This window comes from Peromyscus californicus, unplaced genomic scaffold (assembly GCF_007827085.1).
Source record: "Peromyscus californicus insignis strain IS unplaced genomic scaffold, ASM782708v3 Scaffold_7__1_contigs__length_154581171, whole genome shotgun sequence".
Taxonomy (NCBI): domain Eukaryota; kingdom Metazoa; phylum Chordata; class Mammalia; order Rodentia; family Cricetidae; genus Peromyscus; species Peromyscus californicus.
Genome location: NW_026294595.1, coordinates 140,486,085 through 140,508,312, shown reverse-complemented (window position 1 = coordinate 140,508,312; position 22,228 = coordinate 140,486,085). Strand labels below are relative to the sequence as shown.

General features: G+C 50.9%; 1 protein-coding gene across 1 annotated transcript in view; it reads right to left on the bottom strand.

Moving 5' to 3' along the window:
* The window catches only part of Eya2 (EYA transcriptional coactivator and phosphatase 2), a 174,764-nt gene that overhangs the window by 68,714 nt on the left and 83,822 nt on the right, over positions 1–22,228 (bottom strand). The window contains exon 5 of the mRNA XM_052723360.1: positions 21,509–21,625. Coding sequence (XP_052579320.1) covers positions 21,509–21,625 — 117 coding nt within the window. The remainder of the gene's footprint in view (positions 1–21,508; positions 21,626–22,228) is intronic.

The window sequence follows — 22,228 nt, the reverse complement described above, 5'->3', positions numbered from 1 at the left end:
TGTGAAGACAGCCTTGTGGAATAATTCTGGGCAGAACCCCACATCCATGCTGCCTAATCCCTTTTCCCAAAGCAGAGGGGTCTGCTGGTCAGGTCCACAGGGTAGTCAGGAGCCTCAGTCTGACTGAAGGAGAATTAAAATAGAAAGGCTGACGGCCAGCGAGATGGCTCAGTGTGTAAGGGTGCTTGCTGCCAAGTCCCAGAGCCTGAGTTTGATCCTCAGACCCACATGGTGAAAAAGAGAAAATTGACTCCTACAAATTGTCCTCTGACCTCCACAAGCACGCAAAAAAACGTAATAATACATTTAAAAGGAATATTTAAAGATGCAAAGTCTGAAACCCTTCTAGCCTGAGTGACTGGTATCTGGAATGTATCGAGGGGTAATAGGAACAGAACTGGGTGGAGGGGAATGTAGGACTTGTGCAGAGGAAATCAAGGAGGAGGAGGAGTCCCAGAAACCCCACCCATCTGGGTCCTAGACACTGACTACAGACCAGAAAGCCATAGACTTTCTTAGGCCGTTTTCTGTTTTTGTGTGTGTGCTCGCAAGTTTATACTTTTAAGTTTGCTAAAGATGCTTGTGTATTTTCCAAATACACAGGCAGCTTTTGGAGGTTCACATACATGTCTCAGGACACTTCTATTAGGTAGGCAAATTACATTGAATTAAAAAAGGTGGGTCTTTGTAAAAGATCTTGACAGAGAGCTTTTACAAACAGCAGGAGTGTTCGCTTCTGTCTACAGGGTTTAAGATGTTGACTCTCCTGTCTCATAATGGCCTCCATCATGGCTTTTCCAAGTCTAAACTTTTGTTCTCAATAGCCAGTGTATCCCAAATGTAAGCACCCAGTGTCCTAAAATCCAGAGATGGAGAACAGCTTTGGAAGTGTGCTTACCCCTAACACATTTTAAACCGCCTTGTTCAACTTCACTGGAAGCTGGGATACAGCGGGGGAAGACACAGAATCCCAACTTGGCTAGGAAAACACGGCTAGTTCTGACTGTGTAGGTCAGGTGCCATAGTTAAATGTAAGGATCCAGGTGACTGAATGCCACAAAAACTGGGCCTTACATCTAGTCCTTCAGATTAAAAAAAAAAATCCTTTTAAATCCACTTCTTGTCTATTCCCAGAAGGCAAAACGTTGAAGGCCAAGAACTGGCTGCCTGGTCCTGCCTCCACCTCAAGCCTTCATATGGCCTTCCTTCATTCTCCCCACCTCCAAACACACACAGGTCAGATCTGTGGTACCTTCAGCAAGAGCTAAACACGGAGCGGTCAGACCCCAGCGCTTGGAAGAGGGTGGAAGACAGGAGGGAACCCATATGTAATCATGATTTCCCCTGATGTCTGTAGATCTTTCTAAACCCCAGTTTCCCATCCGCAAAATGGAGCTAAGTGTTTGCCATTTGTTTGGTGTCTGACAAGGATTCTAGGAAACCAGAGCCATCTAGAATAGGCCATCAACAACTAGCGAGGACTTTCATTTTTTTATGTACTTGGCAGGCTAAGGAGGAGAAGGATCATGATGAGTTGGAGGCTAGCCTGAGCTACATAGTGATAGGGTCAAACAGCAGAGAGAAAGTGAGTCCAGAGCTTGGGATGACCCAGGCTGAGTTCTGGGCTCTGAGACCAACAGGGATGTGGGGAAAGGGAGACATCAGGATTCCAGCCTTCATGCTGTGCGGGGGCTGAATGTGGTGATTGGACAAGAATGGCCCCATAGGCTCCTGTAGTTGAAGGCCTGGTCATCAGGGAGCAGCCCTATTTGAGAGGGATTAGGAGGTGTGGCCTTGTTGGAGGTAGTATGTCACTACGGGTGGGATTTGAGGTTTCAGAAGCCCAAGCCAGGCCCAGTGTCTCTCTCTTTCTGCTGCCCGCAGATCCAGATGTAGACCTTTCAGCTACTTCTCCAGTACCATGACTACCTGGGTGCCACCATGCTTTCTGCCATGGCCAGAATGGATTAAACCTCTGACACTGTAAGCCAGCCCCAATTAAGTGCTTTCCTTTATAAGAGTTGCCATGGTCACGGTGTCTCTTCACAGCAATCGAGCCCTAAGACACTGAGGGAGGTGGGAATTGAGTTCAATCAGATCCACCTACTAAATGTCCTCAGAGGTGACCCTGTCATGGGGGGCTGTCACACAGGCTGGCATACTGTGGGAAGGAAGGGAGGGCAGAGGATCCAGGATGCTGCCGAGCAGAAAGCCACCCTATGTTCTGCCACACGCCCTGGTGAGAGAAGGCACAGACCCAGTGCCAGCTGAGAGGGTGCGACTGCAGAGCGGCAAGGCTGCTCCCGACCCGTGGGACAGGGCCTGGGTGTTTGAGCTTCACCTGAAAGTTCCTTAGAGCACACTTGAGCTCTCCACTGGAGACCCCTTTTCAAGTAAGCATTTTACATAAAATCACAGGTTTATGGGAAATAGTCCTACAGATCAGCAGTGTACAAACAAATTATAAAGAGGCTTATTTTATTTTATTTTTCTTTTTTCAAGACAGGGTTTCTCTGTGTAGCTTTGCGCCTTTCCTGGATCTCACTCTGTAGATCAGGCTGGCCTCGAACTCACAGAGATCCACCTGGCTCTGACTCCCCAGTGCTGGGATTAAAGGTGTATGCCACCACCGCCCGGCCAGAGGCTTATTTTAAAGCTGATCTCCACTATGCTTGTAAGTTTGCTGGGAATCTCAGAGGAAAGTGAATGGGTGAATGAATGAGATGGGCTGTTTGTCTGATGCTGAGGAATGCTGGTCGGGGACAGGAAAGGCCGGTGTCTCTTGTCAGCACTCTGACCCAGAGCAGCAGAAGACGGTCACAGTTCTGTAGTAGACTGTATTTTAAGGGGTGTTACTTTTGCTTATGTTGCATTTGTTTAACCCTGTGAAGCTGTGTTACTGGGCCTGTCTAAAATACCTGATGGTCTAATAAAGAGCTGAATGGTCAATAGTGAGGCAGGAGAAAGGATAGGCGGGGCTGGCACGCAGAGAGAAGAAATAGAGGGGGAAATCTGGGAGGAAAGAGAAAGAAGGAGCCAGAGGAGGAGGAGGACTCCAGGGGCCAGCCACTCAACCACCCAGCCACTCAACCACCCAGCCACTCAACCACCCAGCCACCCAGCTACACAGCCAGCCACGGAGTAAGAGTAAGATTTACAGAAGTGAGAGAACGGGAAAAACCCAGAGGCAGAAGGTAGTGGGGATAAGTTCAGGAAAGCTGGTTAGGAACTAAGCCAAGCAAGTAAGTCTCCATGTGTGATTTATTTGGGAGCTGGGTGGCGGGCTCCACAAAAGTAAAATGCCAATGACAACACAGTTCTGTAATATGGGATAGCCTCAAATCGGAGTCACAGTGTGCCAGGCGGTGCTCACTGGCCTTGCATGTCAGGATGGCATGCACAGTGTATGTTCAGATCCAGCTGCCATGAAGTCACGCCATGAAACATGGGCAGGTGCTGCCAGGAACACCTGGGATCACATCATGATAGATTTTGAGTTAATTTCTGGTCAGTGTGTGTCCACAAGGTCCAGGCCAGCCTGGGCTGCAGGGGACATCCTGTCAGATATTCTTCTTCTTCATGCCACCCACAGTAGACTTCACATGGTTTTTCCACAGCAGGGGACTGCCCATATTAGTTTTGGGGTGTTTGGGGACACTAGCCCTGAACCCAAGGACAACATGACAGTTCAGGTCTGCAGAATGTACTTTTATAACCCCCTGGCTGCCTGTGCTCAGCCAACAGGGGACAATCTGACAGGAACCAGGGTGACACCTCAGGGCAAACAGAGGCCAACATCTGGTTTGTGAAAGGGTAGCTATCCCCTAAGCAACAATACAGTCTCTGGGCTAACACCTCCTGGCAGTAAAGACAAAATTCTCCAAATTGTTCATTTCAAAGAAGGTCAAGGCGCTGTGGAATGACCTCACAGGCGACCTGGGGACGCCTCTGAGATCACACAGGCTGTGCTTGTTGCCGTCAGAGCCAGAGTCTCATAAAACACTGTGTGCAGCTGGGTCCTCTGCACATCCCAGCTCAGCCCTCACAAAGCTACCTGCTCTGGGTTTCCAGGCAGGAGCAAAGACACCCCAATGACCCACACACTCTGAGGGCTCCCCAGTGTCCCCCAGGAAGAGGTGGAGGTCATTTAGGCAAGGACCACAGCTCCCCATGCTGTCTCTGCCTTCAGATCAAAGCCTCAAGCTCCAGGGTCCTCCAAGCTATAACTCACTGCTCTCCCGAAAACCTCACATCGCCATTAGAGGGTGACGGTTGGAGCAGCTGCAGGCTTGACTTTCATCTCAGCGGGGTTTATTTCCGCCTCTCCTGTCACCACCTCCCGTCCTCACAGGTGAGATGATCCCAAAGTCTCTGAATGGGGTGTTGCTTCTCCCCTCTACTGTGTTTTTAAACCTTTGTGACCTTGGAGAGGTTTGTGTCCTCGGAAAGACACATCAATCCCGGTGTCCTGTGGGACACACACAGAAGACGGCCACCTATGAACTAGGGGCTGGTCCTCTTCTGCCAACCACACTAGGAGCAAGAAAGAAGTCACCAGCTGTGACATTCTGTGACTGCTGTCCTGGAGGGCTGAGACTGTGGGCCTCACAGGAGAGGCAGCCAGGATGAGGGGTGGACCAGCAGGTGAAAAGAATTGAGGTCTCTGACTCAGTCACCCCCAAGATGGTTACAAGACAGGGACCTAGCACTGTCCCAGGGAACACTGTTCCTAATGGCCTATCCCTGGGGATGTCGCTCACAGCGGGGATGGGTGCCCATGGTCACTGGGTTTGCTGAGCACAAGGACAAAGGGGCTGCAGGCAGGGGCTCCTTCCAGGGGCAAATCCTCAGGGACACCATGCTCCAGCTGCCCTGGACTTTTGGGAGAGCTTTTCTAGACAGGCAGAGGGAGGTCTCCATCAGGCCTGTGACTGAGTGTGGACATTAATCACCACACCTTTGCTGGGCACAGTCCTGCAGAAGTGCAGACATGAGGGCAGGTGGCCAGGTGCCAATAAAACTTTATTTGTGGACCCGAATGCTGGAATTTCCTATCATTTTTCATGCTAGGAAGTATCATTATTTAAAAAAAAAATCTCTCAGCCATTTGGATGTTGTTACCTTATAAGCCACATAGACAGAGGACAGACAGGTGGCAGCTAGCTTGTGTCTAGTTTAGGGCAGAAAGGGAATGCTCTTTACAGGGATAGGTTCTTTAAACCAGCAGTGTGGTGGGCTGGAGAGATGGCACGGGCTGCTTTTCCAGAAGAGCCGGGTTCGATTCCCAGATCCTACGTGGTAGGTCACAACCATCATTAACTCTAGCTCCAGGGGATCAAATGCCCTTTTCTGACCTCTAGGGGCACAGGCATGCTTGCAGTGCACAGAGCATACATGCAGACAACCCCCCCCCATAAAATGGTAAAACATTTTAAGAAATAATAACCTTGGGCCCTGAGAACACAGTACTCTTTCCTCCTCTTTTTTTCTCTTCCTTCTCCTTTGCCAGGCACTGAGCCCAGGACCTCATCCACCTTCTGCCGGTGAGATGCATCCCCAGCCCTTCATGACTACTTTATTGTGTGTCTTGTTTCTAGAAGTCTCGGTCCTCATTTTTAAGGGGCTGGTAGGAGACAGTCCTGCTTAGGGCACTCCTCTAGGGGTGAAGAGGAGCCGGAAACTTAGTGAAAGGTGGGGAGGGGCAGAGAAGTTCAATGGGCAGTGAGATGAGGCTGGCCCTGAGTTCACTCACAGATGTGGGCTCAGGTCACACCAGGGGACCCTATGCTTCTAAATGGTGGGGACAGTTTTTCTATGTTGTTTTTCCACAGAGAGCACACTTACGTGTAGGCATGGGTACACACACACACACTCCCCTTCAGGCTCCTTTGTCCTTCCTAGCTCTGTTCCAGCATCTTGCTACAGGCAGAAAAGGCCATTTATCCGCCTGTAAGTCGTGACCCTCATAGCTGGGAACACAGGAGGCTCTTTTTTTACCCTCAATGACTATCCTGCCATAGGCTGCAGGACACACATGTCCTCTAGCCTGGGTCAGGGCTGGGTTGCTTCTGGACTCTCCTCTGCTTCTCTGGGGCTGGAGTGGCTCTCTTTCTTGGCTTGTAGAATCCCAGCCCCCCCAAACCCCACCTGCTCTCCCAGCCCAGTCTGATCTCCCAGAGGACTCATCACATTCAGGTCGTGCTGGAACCCGTGAAGCACGGGGAAAGGGTCTTAGCAGTTGTGACTGGGATAAGAAGGGGGAGATGCTGCTGGGTAAGTATGGGCCCTTGAACCCAGGCCAGTGTTCCCTGGAGAGGTTAAAAAAAAGGCACGGGACCCTGAGGGGAATCCAACATGGTAACAGGGTGGGGTAGGGGTGTGGGGCAGGGAGCAGCAGTGTGGTTTTCCAGGTGGGACCCTCCTATATCTCACTATATACTTCTAGCCTCCAGAGCCACACAGAAATGAGCTGGGGGTTGTCTCAAGCCTCCTGGGAAAGTACCAGGATCCTGTCGCCACCGAACTCCAGCCCTGCCTGCCTTCTTGGAGGCACAGGGAGGGTCCTCGTGGTCCATGCAGCTGCGCTGTTCCTCTGGCCCGCTCACCTCCTCAGTCCTGGCCACGCCTGCTCTGCCACTCCTCAGCCCTCAGGTGCACGTCACCTTTGCAGGGGCTGTTCCCTGACTGGAACGCCCTTCCCTGAATCCTCCCGTCAGACTCACCTGCTGTCCTTTGCCCCTTGCTCAAATCGCCTTCCCAGCCAGGTCTTCTCTGGGCCCACTAGCCTCTCAGCCCTCCCCCATCTCTGCTTTTCTGAGACTCTGTTGGCATCTGAAACACTTTTTTTTGTTAAACAAAGATATATTTTTTAAAAAAGGAGACTGCAGAGATGATTCAGTGAATGAAGTGCTTGCGCAGGAGGACCTGAGTTTCGATTCCCAGGACCAGAGTAAAAGCCAGGCAGGAGGTTCTACGTCTGTTGTTGCAGCCTATTTGAGGCAGAGACCGGAGGCTCTGCAGAGCTCATCGGCCAGCCAGCCTAGGCAAATCGATGAGTTCCAGGCTCAGGGAGAGATGCCTGTCTTAAAAAACCCAAGTGGAGAGTGACCGAAGAAGACGTCTACCATCGATCTTTGGCTTCCACACATGCACGCCCACACGTGTTCACCCCCATACGAACATGCACATGTACCAAGCAAATCAAAGGAGGCTCACCGTGGGCCTCCGCCTGTTGGGTGGGAGTGAGCACCGGAGGGCAGGGCCGGGCTGGCCTGTTTTGTCATAGCTGCAGTGGCTGCTCTGTCTCAGTATTTGCTGGGTGACAGCTGCGGTCATCAGAGAATAACCCCCCCACACACACACACAACCTGTCCCTGCTGCTGGAGCCTGCGACGGCAGGGGTTATGTGGCAAGGGGAACTAATGTTGAAGACGGCACAGAGGTTGTCGTCCGCTGACCTTCAATTAGGCAGCTCTCCTGGATTGTCTGGGTGGGCTTCAGGGGGTCACAAGGGCCTTTAAAGTGGCGGAAGAAGGCTGAGGAGCGAGAGACGTGGCCGATAGGGGAACACAGTAAGTCGAAGCAAGCCAGACTTGCCCTGCTGACCTGTAATGCACAGAGAGGGGACCCAAGGCTAGGCTCAGAGTCCTGTAGGCCACAGCCAATGCTCATCTGAGGGGAAGCCCCCAGGGAAACAGTACTGCTTTGAGCTGAGCCCTGGTCTGTGTTTGATTCCTGTCTCTTTGGATCCTCAGTGTGGGCCTGGTGAGGTAGACCACCGGACACCTGTGTCTCACAGTGTGGAGACTGAAGCCCTGAGAATGGAGGCTGCTGCTCCGCTGAAGGGAAGTTAGGTGGGCTCAGAGGCTCCGTACTGAACCCCCAAACTTGCTTACCCAGGTGTCGTGAGATCCTGGATGTAAAACTACAGAACCCATTAGAAGGGAATCACTATAGAACTGTTGATTCAGGTTTGAGCCAAGTTGTCCTACAGAGAGGGTCCCAGGTAAAACCACACTCCTGTCTGTGTTGACCAAAACACCTTCCTATAGTGTGAGTCTACTGGAAAACGTTATTCCAGACTCTTGTCAAAGAGCATCTCTTGGGCAGTGGTGCACGACTTTAATCTCAGCATTCAGGAGGCAGAGGCAGGTGGATCTCTGTGAGTTTGAGGTCAGCCTGGCCTACAGAGCGAGTTCAAGGACATCTAGAGCTACACAAAGAAACCCTGTCTCAAAACAAACAAACAAACACACAAAAAGCACCTCTTGGCCTGAGGAGATGACTCAGTTAGTTAGTACATGCTGTGTAAATAGGACCTGAGTTCAGTTCTCCAGACCTACATTAAAAGAGAGACAGACAGAGAGACAGAGACAGACAGAGACAGAGAGAGAGAACCAGGTACAGACGCTCCTGTTTACAGTCTTACAATCACAACACTTAGGGAGGGATCGCAAACCAGATGGATCGCTGCGGCTCACTGAACAGCTCATCTAGACTAATCTGTGCGTGCCAGGCCAGTTAGAATCCCTGTCTCAAAGGAGGTATACAGCATTCCTTGGGATGAGGCTGTCCTCCGACCAATGTGCATGTGCATCCCCAGTCAGGGTTGGCTGTCTTCATTCAGTACCTGCCACTAAACTGGCCACCAATGGGTGGTGGCGTGATCCAAGTGGTGACAGATAAATGTTAAATAAATGCCTAGCATCAGGGCATACCACGAACTGCAGTGGCCTCAGGGCTGACATCGGAGAGGAGGGCAGAGGTGCACACCGCAGGGATGTTTATTATGAACTTTCCCCCCCCGGGGGAGGAGCGGTGGCGGCTAGAAGGGGCTGGTTTGAAAACAATAAAGTCAATTCGCTACGGTCTGCTTGGATGTTTGGAGATCTTTGAAAGAGATACTGTGTGGCCTCCGGAGGGGTTGGCTGGGACCCACTCTATTTATCCTGTAAGGAGGGCGTCCTGACCTTCGCTGGCTACCATGGCCTCTCAGCCTGAACTTGCCAGGATGGACAGCAGGGCTACTGCTGCCTGAGACCGAGACGAATGCTAGCCAGCTGCTGCTGGCCTTGGCAGCCTCTGCAGCCCCCCTTGCCTGGGGGGTTTCAATTTCTGCAAAGACTGGGCGTCTCAGGGGCACAGCCCCAGACTCTTAGCCTGTTGCTGCTCAGCAAGAAAACACCAGAGGAGGATGTTGGGGATTGACTTGGGTCCCCTGAGAAGACAGAGTCACGTCCTAACCCTGGTACCCATGAGTGTGATTTCATTTGGAAGTGGCCTTCACAGATGCTGTGAAGTTAAATGAGGCCACGGCGATTAGGGTGTGCTGTAAGAACAGGAAAACCTGGGTGCTGACCCTCAGGAAGGGTGCTTCGGGTGACAGAGGCAGAGATGAGCTGACATGAAATGTCTGCAGGGTCAAAGACACTGGAAGCTGCCAGAGACCAGGGACAGACAGGGGCAAATGGAGACACCTCCACTGCAGACGCTTGGCTGCCAGGAGAGCAGAGGTGGTACACTCACATTCTCTACAGCTACAATCCAATCCTTCCCTGCAGTAGATACAGTGGCCATGGATGGATACCCTTCTTCATTGTTACATCCAATCCTCGTGGGGACAGGACCTTGGGTACAAGGATGACCCAGGCTCTGAATGGCAAAACCTGGTCCCTGGAGAGTTGAGTCACTCCCCCCCTTGTTGAGGATGGCCCTCTTCCAGCCCCTACCTTCAGGTCTGTGAAGGGAAGACACTGAGTCAGATTCCTGAGTCCCAACATGTCCCTAGGACCCCCACAATGTCACCATATTCTCCAATCTATACCATTTAATCTTACTTCACATTTCTTTGTGTCAGTTTCAAACGGACTCACACTACCATAAAGCCTATCAATCATCATAAGCTATCATAAAGCCTATTATCATAAGCTATCATAAAGCTGTAACATCATCATGGTGTCCATTCACAGACAAAGGAGAAAATTTAACCTCGACACAGAGAGTCAGTACCATTTGTCCTCAATAGTAAACAGAAAAAGAAGAAATACAAGGAAAACGAATGTCTTCAGTCCTAGTTAAATACTGTTGCCTGCTGACATACCTGGGTTTGTCTCTGTTTTGTTAAAAACAACTATTTGCAGGAATTTAACAGATGTTGAAAACATACTAGTTCCCAGCAGGGATTTCTAGTCTCACTTTCTGACCGAGTCAGAAAAATCAGGAGAGACTAGACATGGCCTGGCTTCTTCACCATGGGAACTAGTGATGGCCACTTGTCACTTTCACCTCCCAGGCAAATGGATCAGTCAGGCAGTGACAGTGAGCTGTGATAACAAACATCCCCAGGAATCAGTTAGGACAGGGGATGGTGAGCTACAGTCACAAACTTGCCCAGGAATCAGTTAGGACAGGGGATGGTGAGCTACAGTAACAAACATCCCCAGGAATCAGTTAGGACAGGGGATGGTGAGCTACAGTAACAAACATCCCCAGGAATCAGTTAGGACAGGGGATGGTGAGCTACAGTAACAAACATCCCCAGGAATCAGTTAGGACAGGGGATGGTGAGCTACAGTAACAAACTTGCCCAGGAATCAGGACAGGGAATGATGAGCTACACTAACAAATATCCCTTGAGTGTCGGTGGCTCATACACAACATACGTGGACTTATTTCTCATGGTTGATGTCCATTGGGGGCTGGCAGAGGGCTCTGTTCTTTAACTTGTAGACATTAACAAAGAGAATGTCCCCTGGTTTGAACACTGTCAGACGGAAGGAAGGGTCGTATCTAGCCTTGAATGCTCTGGCCTGGAGTGACCTGGTTACCGCCACTCTACCTTCACTAAACCACTGGCCAGCTGCCTATCCCCATACACTGCTCATGTGCGAGGCCAGGACTGTACTCCTGCCTCTGGGTCATTTGGTATGACTCAGTGTTGGGGGGCAGCACTGTTGGCAGCTATGGCTGCTTTCCAGACCTGGCTGACATATTGTAGACATTGGGAGCTGGCACACTCGGGTTTGGCACCTGTTTGCACAGATAAAAAAGCCAGGTTTTGTTTCCCTGTGGTCCAGGTCAAGCTGAGCTGCCTCAGTGTCTTTCAGAGCCTGAGATGTTTCCTAGTGGGACTTTTCTAGAAAGGGTTTACTGACATCTGCTCTGGGCGACTATGGCAATTCTAGAATTGCACAGCTGTGGCCCTGCTGTCTTCAGGGGGCCTCTGCACCTGTTTCTTGATCTTCTGTTCCCTGTCCCAGAGGATCGTAAGTACTCCCAGCACTTGAGTCCTCATACAAAGAAAACGAAGCTCCAGAAATCCTCAGACTCCTGCCTGGTGCTCACAAAGCGACAATGGGTAGCATGCGAGACTGCTGGAATTTTATAGCTTCCAGCTTCTTTCCTGTTTGTAACAGTTCATCAAGGGAGGGACTACTGTCCTTTCTGACAGAGTAGAGGCTAGAGGCATGGGAAGATAACAAAGTGTACACACACACACACACACACACACACACACACACAAAGTCCAGCGCGCCCCCCCCCCCCCCATTTTACACACTGCCATTCCAGCACTTCCCAATGGGAAGGTGTGTTCTCTTGATCTGTTCTATGCTGGGCAGGTACCAGAACCTGGATCCTGCTGCCTCTTTCAGAACCCGCCTAGACCCCTTGCCCACCTTTTCCAACGTGCAGCACTGCCTCTCTGAGGGCTTAGCAACCCTGGCAGGTCACCTGACACTGAGTGTGAACAGTTGGAACCTCAGTGAAGCAAGTCCCAAGCACCTGGGCAAGAGGACAGGCCCCTCCCCTGGCCCCCCGAGGTGGGACTCCCTTCTGGGTTTTCTCATCCTGTTTTGGTCACAGGGGCCAAACTGTGATGAGGCCAGGAGAGCAGCCTGGTATGGACTCAGATGTCAGCAGCAGGCCCTGGCTGTGGCTGTCAGGGCTTTGCAGCCCTTCTAAACGGCCAGAGCCAGCGGCTGTAGTTCATGGTAGCAGCAGAGATGTGGCTGGGAGGGATGTCTGGGTGTCACAAAGGGACATGCACACCCACACACACACCCACACCCACACACACACACTCACATACGCATGAATACACCCAGACACACGCCTGGGGTTACAGGATGAGCAACAGAGACAGAAGGGTGCTGCTGCACCAACCCCAATTTCAGCAGAGTAGAAATTTCTGGAGCAGAAAAAACAGAGACTGTGGGCTGAGGAGGAGGTTAAAAAAATAGTTGATGTGATAGAAACTGTCACATCATTGGGAAGCCATGGGTGAAGGGGAGGCGGGAAAATAGGCGTATGCCAACAGTAACAACAGCAGCTTCAGCTGCGTGAGCACTGGCTGCATCCCAGGGCTGTCCTCAGCCCCAGCCCACACGACCAGCACCCAGTCCACAGCGAAGGCTGCCCTGGACCAGTTCCTCAGAGAAGACCATCCAGTCTGAGTAAGAGGTGGGATCTGCCCGACTGTGTGTGCCAGCAAGTATCAGGACCAGTGTGCCATATGAGGTCTGCTCTCTCTGCTCAGTACCCAGAAGCCAGACCAGAGACCGAGAAGGCGCTTGAGAACAGGCCACTGATGACCTCCAACACATCTATCCAATGGCAAAGATAAAAAAGGAGATGCTCAGTAAGGTGGCATGTTTAAAAACAAATGGAATTTTACACACACACACACACACACACACACACACACACACACACACACACACACACACAAAGTTCTAGAAAGGTTCATACTGATAACACATGATTTAAAATAATTATCTGAGCAACTCCATGCAGTATGAAGAGGCAGGCGGATCTGGGTGGGCAGGCTCAGGTCACCTGCATGGGGCACATGGGCCTATCACACAGAACCTGGTGCTTTGAGGGCTGGGGACTCCCTGTGGGTTTCTCAGTTTAGAGTGAGCAGCTCTGTCTGGGGGTAGGTAGCTCTGGTTTCCCTTCATGGCCTGAGTGCTTAGCAACAGCTAAAATGGATTTGTTCAAAGGGATCATTGGCATCCCATAGCCTGGCTTCAGTCCTGACCATGGACAATTTCGGAGTGGAGGGGAAGTTTACAGTCTGCTGTCTGTCTGTCTGCTTCTCAGTAACAGCTCGCTAGCCTGCCAGAGGCTATGTCTCCCATTCCCGGCTGCTGTGCCTTAAGGATCCCGCTGGATTCCTGACCGGAAGGCTGACTGCCAGGCCCTGAACTCTCTGCTTCTTCTGGAAAGACCCACCATAGCAGAACCTGTGGCTTCCATGGGTCCCTCCCATCCCTCCACTCCCAGAATTATTGTGGACAGGCAAAGGACTCTGTCACCTTTCAACAGACTCTATGTACAGACCTTAGTGCAGGTTCAGCTCTTATTTCTTCAAAACATCTGAAACAAAAATGCTAACAAATAGGCTGGAAGATGATGGTTCAGCAGTTAAGGGCACTGGCTGCATCTTCACAGGAGTTGGGTTATCAACATCCATATCAGGGGGTTCACAACCACCTGTAACCAGCTCCAGGGAATCCAATGCCCTCTTCTGGCCTCTTTTGGTATTGCGCGTGCGCGCACACACACACACACACACACACACACACACACACACACACACGAGCATCAAAAAAAAATAAATTGATCCCCCACTGTCTCATCACCCCACAGTGGTCACCTGGTCTCTGACATGCAAACTAGGTCACCTCCTCTGTCTTACAACTCTGATGGTTTCCTGATGATCCAGGGGCTAGGTTCTACCAGGCCTGGCCTCACCTACCCTCTGGCCCCCTGGGCCCTGTCCCCTGGTCTCTCGGCCTCTGGACTCCTCTGTGATTTTCTGTCCCCAGCACCACTGTCCCCTCTTGGACAACCCTTTTTCTCTCCTGGTTGTGTTCCCTGGAGCATGCATCACAACTGCAAAGTTTCTAGTCACTTGCTGGCTTCCCTACTGTTGTGCTCTGAACCCTGTACCCCCAGGTTGTATGTCAAGGCTCTGACCTCTAGGGTGATTGTATTTGTCGAGAGGGCCTCTAGTGAAGGACTGGGGTCAGCTGAAGTCACAAGCATCATCAGGCCATAACCTGTGTCTTTATAAGAACGAGAGAGATCTTTCTCCAAGCCTGTACAGAGGAGAGACCAAGTAACTGCCTGGCACAGGGGTGATGGATTCAAATCTGGAAAAGCCTTTGCAGCCATCAAATATGTGGCACCTGAGACTTCCAGAGTTCTGACCATGAGCAAGCAAGGTTCTGTTGTTTAAGCCACCCAGGCTGTGGCATTGAATGACTGGATGAACAGTCAATGTCCCCTTCCTGGGACATGAAATCCATACAGCCTGGCTACCATCTCAGAGCTGCATGGCATGTATCCTGTCTGCTGCCTGGAACGGAGTCTGCACTTGGGCACATTTGCTAAATGAATGATGGACGGTTTCCCCTGCATCACGCCCAGCTTTCCTCATGCTTGCAGTTGCCACTGTGGAAATGAGGGAGGCAGGGGCAGTACAGGACCCTGCAGGGGTGCTTGGAAGGCACTTTGATTGGCAATGCTATTTTGGGAGGCTTCACAACATTTAGGAGTGGGGTCTAGCTGGAGGAAGGGACAGGTCATCCCCAGAACCTGGCTCCAACTGGCCTTCTACTTTATGGTCCTCCATGATGTGAACAGCCTCCACCACACACTCCCACTGCCACAAACCCAGGTTCCCCCAGCATGGCTTCCCCGCCGTGATGAGCTGAAACCATGAGTCAAAACGTATTTCCTCTTCCCTAATTGTTTCTTTCTGGTGTTGTGATCTGCCACATGAAAGTCACACTGCTGGTGACAGCTGTGCTGCCCAGGAGCCCAGGCTGCTGTCATGCTTTTGTCTCTTCATGGTGCATGGGACTATTTCATAGTGTCTAATGTGCTATCCACAGGTTCAAAAGCATACCTTCTAAATTATTTCATTTTAAAAAAATGTCATACTAAGAGCATTTTAATTGACTTAAAAATTGTGTCTTCAAAATATGCATTAGCAGGGGCTGAATAGATGGTTCAGTTGGTAAAGTGCTTTCCAGACAAGCAGGATGTGTGGCATACTCTAGTAATCCTGGCGCTGGGGAATGAGGTTGGATGATGCATTGGGCTTGCTGGCCAGCTTAGTCTACCTAAATCAGAAAACCTCAGGCCAATGAGAGACCCTGTCTCAAACAAACAAACAAACAAACAAACAAACAAACAAACAACCCCAGAAAACTCCCAAACAAACAAAAAACAAAACAATAATAATAAAAAACCCAAGGTGGGCCGGGCGGTGGTGGCACACGCCTTTAATCCCAGCACTCGGGAGGCAGAGCCAGGCGGATCTCTGTGAGTTCGAGGCCAGCCTGGGCTACCAAGTGAGTTCCAGGAGAGGCGCAAAGCTACACAGAGAAACCCTGTCTCGAAAAACCAAAAAAAAAAAAAAAAAAAAAAAAAAAAAAAAAAAAAAAAACCCAAGGTGGACAGCTCCCAAGGAAGGACACCAGAGGTGGCTCACATGTATGCTCATGCACAGTCACACACAGATTACATAAGTTGGTTAAATGGCATATGAATTTCATTTCAAGATTACAAAGGACTTCTAAAATGTTTGTTATGAGAAGGGGCGTTGGAAGTGACAGGGATAAGGGCCACCAACGTCTGGTTCAGGGTTCCAGGTGGCTCTCCACTGGTATGTGTGACCAATGCTTTTCTGTTCTCGGTACCAAGCATTGGGAACAATTCCATCACCACCCATGGGGACAATGGACTCTGTGTCCGCTTGCTTTCTATATCACAAACAGACCTGCAGTGGCACCTCAGGCCTCAGTCCTGCCCCTTTGCCTAAAGAACCCCTCTAAACAAGGCAGAAGAGAGCTATGGTGTCCCCCCACAGAGCAACAGAAACTGTCCCTGGCACTCTGCTCTCCTCTTGCTGTGGCCTGGCTATGAAACCTGACATCTTGGTGAGTCAGGCTGTCATAATGAGAAACCATAGATGGAGTGGGTGGCCTCTCTCTGTAGACTGGAGGTTGGAATTAGGAGGTTCAAGATTAGGGGGTCCAGGGGCCTGGTGAGGATGCTCTGCTGTCTACAGACATTCACCATCTCCACACATCCTTACCCAGATATTCCACGGTGAACATTGCAGTAGATGAGAGAACATGAGTTTCCATCTAGAAAGGATACCTGTCCTGTCCCTAAGCTCCAACTCAATGATCTCCTCCTACTGTAAATGCCCCCCCCCCCCCCCCCCGCCCAGGCCTCTCTTTGGTTACCTCCCCTTAGGGTTAACCCTTTAACACACACGTGTGGGAGGCCACAGCTCAGTTCATAGCAAATACAATGAGCTGCTCATCTCCCGCAGCATTAGCTGGGTTGAGAGCTGGCTTTTATATTTCCCTTAGAAGCTGGGTGTGCTTGTGCTGGGGGATAGAAAGCACTCACTGCACAAGGACCTGCACAGGTCCCAGAACCACACAGACAGGAGGCATACACAAGAGAATCTCAATAAACTCACGGGCTAGGCCCAGCATACACAGTGATTAGCAAGACATATGTCTCCAGCAAGGATGGCTAGGGCTGAAGTTAGAGGCTGATCACCGACTTCCATATGCATGTTATGACATTCATGCACTCATTCTCTCACACACAAACACATACACAGATCATACACATGAAGACATGCACACAAAAGATGGAGGAGGAGGAGGAGGAAGAGGAGGGGGAGGAGGAGGAGGGGGAGGAGGAGGGAGCAGCAGCTGGGTCTGGAGTCATAGGATTCTAATTCTATTTATTTGGGAGGCTGAGGCAGGAGGATTGTGAATTTAAGGCCCTTAAATGAGATCTTGTCTCTGAATAAAATTTTGTTTTTAATGAAGGGCTGCAGGTAGAACCTAGTGGCAGAGCCTATGCTTAGATGCACAAGGCCCTGGGTTCAGCTCTTGGTGCCACAGACAAGAACCCACCTCTCTCAGAGCTGGTCTGCCCAATTTTGTAGCCATGCTGACCATGATTAATCCCTTGACCTCCATATGTCCTAAATGTGGAAGATTCTAGCCAGACACAGGACAGAGGGCAGGCCAACCTGCAAAGGTGGCCACCAGGGGGAGGTGGGGCTGAGATCAGAGTGACATGTGTTGGGACCTCAGAGCTTTGTGGTCAGCAGAGTTGCTGATTCACACCCGGAAACCCGCCCTGGGGCCAGCAGGGCCGGGCTGCCAAGCCTGGCTCCTGACCTGCCTGACCAAGGGAGATCAGGCTGACTTCATCTGCTCAGAACTGGCTGGGCCAGGGCAGCCTACTGCTGTCACCACCAAGGTGAAACAGAGCCTCATCCTCTTGGCCAGGATGGGGGGCATTGGACCCCAGCCCTTACTATGGCCACTTGCCATTGAGGTTCACCAGGACAGGCTTTTCCGTCTGCCTGCACCCCCAGGTATCCTTGGCTTGTGATTTGCTACTTCTATTTCTGCCCCAAGGTCTTGTGGTTCTTAAGAAAATACAGACCCAGATTACAAGATGGGACAAGGAGGCCACCCTGGTGCTCACCTGTCTACTTCCCAAGGGCATCCCAAGATAGCACTAAAACCAGCTGCCAACACTAAACTAAACAAAGGCAGCCTGCACTCAGACATGGCTGCCGGGCTGGGGACACGGCCCAGTCAGTTAAACAACTTTCTGTACAAGTACAAAGGCCTGAGTTGGATCCCAGCACTGCCCACCCTCCACACCCCCAAAAGTTGGGAGTGTGCCTATAGTGAAAGCACTGGAGGTGGAGACAGGGGGATGCCTAGGGCCCACTGGCCAGCCAGACTATCCAAACTGGCAGTTACACTTTCAGTGAGGGACCCTGTCTCAAAAAATAAGGTGGAGAGGTTGATCTCTGATGTCCACATGTGTACATGCCCCCACCCCCACAAGTGCACAGACATGAACAAGTACACACACACACACACACACACACACACACACACACACACACTGGTGAAAACATCTTCGTTGATGGGACAGTGTCAAGTGTGCATCATGACAAGGGCAAGAGGCTCAGGACTGGCAGGAATAAGGTTCCTCAAAACACTGAGTGTGGCCAGATGAGGAGGAAAAGGAGCCCAGTGCGTATAACAGCATCCACACCTTTGAAGCTGGCAGCATTCAATTCAATTGCACTTCCTGATGGCACATGGACACAAAACAAGCCTGCAATAAAGAGAGACTCCTGTGCAAAGGAATTTGGTCACCTGGAGGACACTTTTCCTTATGACCATTGTCATGGTAACATGATCCAACGGACTGTTGACGGTGCCTATGTCTGCATAAGAAGTTCTGTGTGGGTTCTCCAGCACTGGACAAGTGGTCTGAGGTTTGGACACTGGGTGGGTGCAGGGCCCAGGTGGGAGAAAATGTTTATAGATGTTTGAACATTTAACAAGCTCTTAAAATTAATGAGAAAGAGGGGTGACTTCTAATGCATCTTTTATTCCCCTTATTACTAAAAGAATCTACTAGAGGGAGAACTGTCTTTCCTTTTATTCCTCCAAAAGCAGAAATTAAACCTAGAATCTCTGTGTGATGGTCAAGTGCTCTAGCACTGAGCTATAGTCACAGTTGTGTGGAGTGTCTTTTTCGGTTGCTGTAAACATTGGAGGATCATTGGTAGAGGTTGCACAGCTATGTAGATGTACTGAACTACACGTTCCCAAAGGGGAAAGCTTATGGTGTGTGGACTATATCTCAGCAAGAAATAAATGAATTAAAATGAACAAACAAACCTGATTAAAAACAAGTACTATATTTGGTTTCAACCCAGTCAGAATGGTGGCCATCGGGAAAAGCACAACACATGTTGGCCAGGAGGTGGGGGAAGAAGAGTCCTCATTCACTGCTGGGAGTGTAAACCAGTGAGCCTGCTACAGAAATCAGTGTGCAAGAAGCTGGGAGATGAAGCAGAGACACCGGCTTACCTAATACTTGCCACATCATTTCAATGCCTCAGTTTACCAATCTGTAGAGTGGTGGGATAGTCCTATTTCTGTCCTGTGCATATTTATGAAATTCTCAGCAAGGAACCCTGGCTTCTCATCACAGAATGATGCTACTGAAACCCTCAGGCTCCACTCAGTCATTCCAATCTTTCACTTTTTCTCTCTCTCTCCATAAGACCCATAACCATCTGAACTATACAACTCACTCGAGAGTCAATTCCTTCTCTGGAACAACTCAGGGCAGAGGAATGTTGACAGGAGGCACATGGGCCTGGGATGTGAGCTCCATGTGTTTGTGTTTGAAAAGGAGGAGGTCTGGCTCTTCCGTCATTATCAGGCTCAGAGCTAGCTGGAGGTCCAGCCACAGCCTCCATACATGGCGGCCACGAGAACCATGAGAAAATAGCACGCGCCATTCCCATGGTAGGTAGGAAATGAGCAGGGGGTACATTTGATGTGTAAAGAGCTCATGGGGATTGAGGTAGGGTGGGGTCCAAGGCTGAGGCTGTTCTCTCCTGCTGAGAGTCACTTTTTAAATGATCTATGAGTGCAGAGGGGCAGGATACTGCGGGGCTGTGTGCCTAGGCTGGAGAATGCTGTGTTTCCATCCCATTGCCTGGGTCACATTACCTTACTTGACTGTCTTACAGTGCCCTGGGTTCTCCACCTAGGAGGGACAATAATGCCTTTGTCATAGGGCAACTATGTCCATCCAGTGGATGGGCATACTGGTTTTTCCTATGGTCATATCCATCATGGCACCCTGAGCTTCCTCACAATCTTGACCACGACCTGTAATTGTTTCCCTGGGAACGGATTACTGTCCAGCTCTCTGCTGAGGGAACCATCCTTGTCCACTGCGGCCTCTTCACCCTGTGCCAGGCACAAAACCAGCCTTCAGGAATGGAACATAAATGGGGGACTGGATGGAGAGTCACCTCCAGAGGGGAAGTCATATAATCTGCCGCTGGGGTGAGAATGCCTCGCAGCAACAGAAGCCCCAGTCAGCAAGCGTGGCTTCTAGCTGCCGAGCTAAGGACTGGTCCAAAGCAGGCTCAGGTTCACGTTCTCAGTGAACCTTTATTGCCAAGAATGGTTCCCCTCCTCACTGGCTTTCAGGGATGGATCCAGCAGCTGTCACCCTCCAGTGGGACTCAGAAAGGTCCCTGGCAGGTCCCTGGCAGGATGACAGGGACAACAGCAGGAGCATAGGAGGAAGAGGATGTCATAGTCAAGGCCCATGGGCTTGGGGTGGAGGCGGAGGGATGGGACGCCACCCTACCAAGGAGACAGATTTTTCCCACTGAACTTGAGGTAATATCTAAAGTTCTTGCCCTGACACTGGCCAGACTGGTCAGTCCCTTGACCCCTCAGTTTCTTCTGTGAAGTGGGGGGCACTTACTGCTCAATACTTCAGAGAGTGGTGTTGGCTTTACGACATCCCTACCTGGCACCCACTGGGTGCTGGGACAAGGTAGGACAAGGGACAAGGTGGGGTCATCTGCCTGGCTGTGACTGTACCCACTTTCTCCACATACCCTGAAGACATTTGTACAACCCTTAATGAAACAAGCAAAACACAGACGATAAAGTGGCCACACTTCCCAGTAGCCATTTTAAATAGAAGCACACTCAGCCTTGAGCCCGCCCAGTCACCATCCTGTTTTCCCTGGAGCTATTTTCAGACCCTGATGGTTTATAGGGGGAAAAGTGCCAGGACGAATGTTCCCAGAGTCACTGCCACTCTTCCCCTGCTCTGTGCATCAGCACCAAGTGCTACCTGGGGCGCCGAGCAGAGAAGGAGCCCTGGGAGGGTCAGAGATGGGGAAATGAATCCAGGGGAGCGCAGCAGAACTATTCCTTCGGTCATGTGGAGGCTGCAGGAACACCTGCTGGGCACCCGGAACTGGAGTCCATTTTTCTGTGTGCCTCTTATTCATTCCCTGGACGGCCTTTCTCTGAGACTTAGCAAAGGACTTGCTTGACCCATTGCACTTAGAATGCAAGTCAGCATGGTGGCGTAGACTGCAGGTTCCTGCCCCCTCCTGAGGTTCCCTTCTCAGGGACACTCTCCGTCTGTCCCTGTGTCAGCCCCTCTGTTCTGTTCCTCTGACACGTTTTGCCACATGGCATTTGTACTGTCCCTTCCCTGTGCTTGAGATGCTCTTCCCAGGGGTGCATCTAGCTAACGCCACCTTGCCCTTGTCTTTGTCCAGTGTCACAGTTGACCATCACAGAGGCCATCTCTCCCCTGGCCTCTCAGCTGCTTGTCAACTCTATGTCGATACCACGGTGTTTCATTTTGCTCAACTTTCGGCCCAACTACCTGCTTATCTGCTGGCTTGTGTATTTCCATCTCTGCCTGGGGCCGTGGGATTGCCCCCAGGGCAGAACTCACATTTTGTCCATCACTTAAGATGGAGCCAGGCACACAGTAGGCACTTTGGAAGTCTGACGAGTGAGTGAATGAATGATGGACATCCACCCTGGAGTGCCCCAGACAGTGGCAGGGAGGGCGGAGGGCAGAACACCACACTCACTGTGCACTGGGTAGGCGTAGGGGCTCTGTCCAGCAGGCGCGGTGCTGAAGCTTGGTCCGTAGCTCAGGAACCCGCTCTGGCTGGGGGAATGGTTCAAACTGTCTTCTGTCTTGATACCTTGGAAGGAGACAGAAGCACCAAACACATGGCTAGAACGCTTCCCTGTCATCCACAGAAGAGCCACCGAGTCAAGACAGTGTTCTCATCAACTTCCAAACCAGAAGTCACTTTAGTGCTGAAGTCAGCCAGTGTACAAGCTTGTGTGTGTGCGTGTGTGTGTGTGCATGTGCATGTGCGTGTGCGTGTGTGTGTGTGTGTGTGTGTGTGTGTGTATTTCTGAGACTGGGTCTCATGCATCCCAGGCTTGCCTTAAATTCACTACCAAGAATGATCTTGAACTTCTGATCCTCCTGCCTTCAGTTCCCAAGTGCCACACCGGTTTATGCAGTGCTGGGTTGGAACCCAGGATGCTGCACATGCTGGATGAGCCCTCTCCCACTGAGCTACTGCTCCAGGCCCACCCCTGACTGCCGGGATTACCGGTGTGTATTGCCAGGCCCAACTCTCCCACACATTTGTGTGCATGGAAGTAGGGGCTCTGCAGCTGGCTGAGCCTTCTCTGAGTATCTCCCCTTCTTTACATTCGATTAGTTGCTCTGGATGGGCCTGACCCCCTGGTTGTGCAGGGCCATGTGCCTCACAGGAGCCATCCAGAGCATT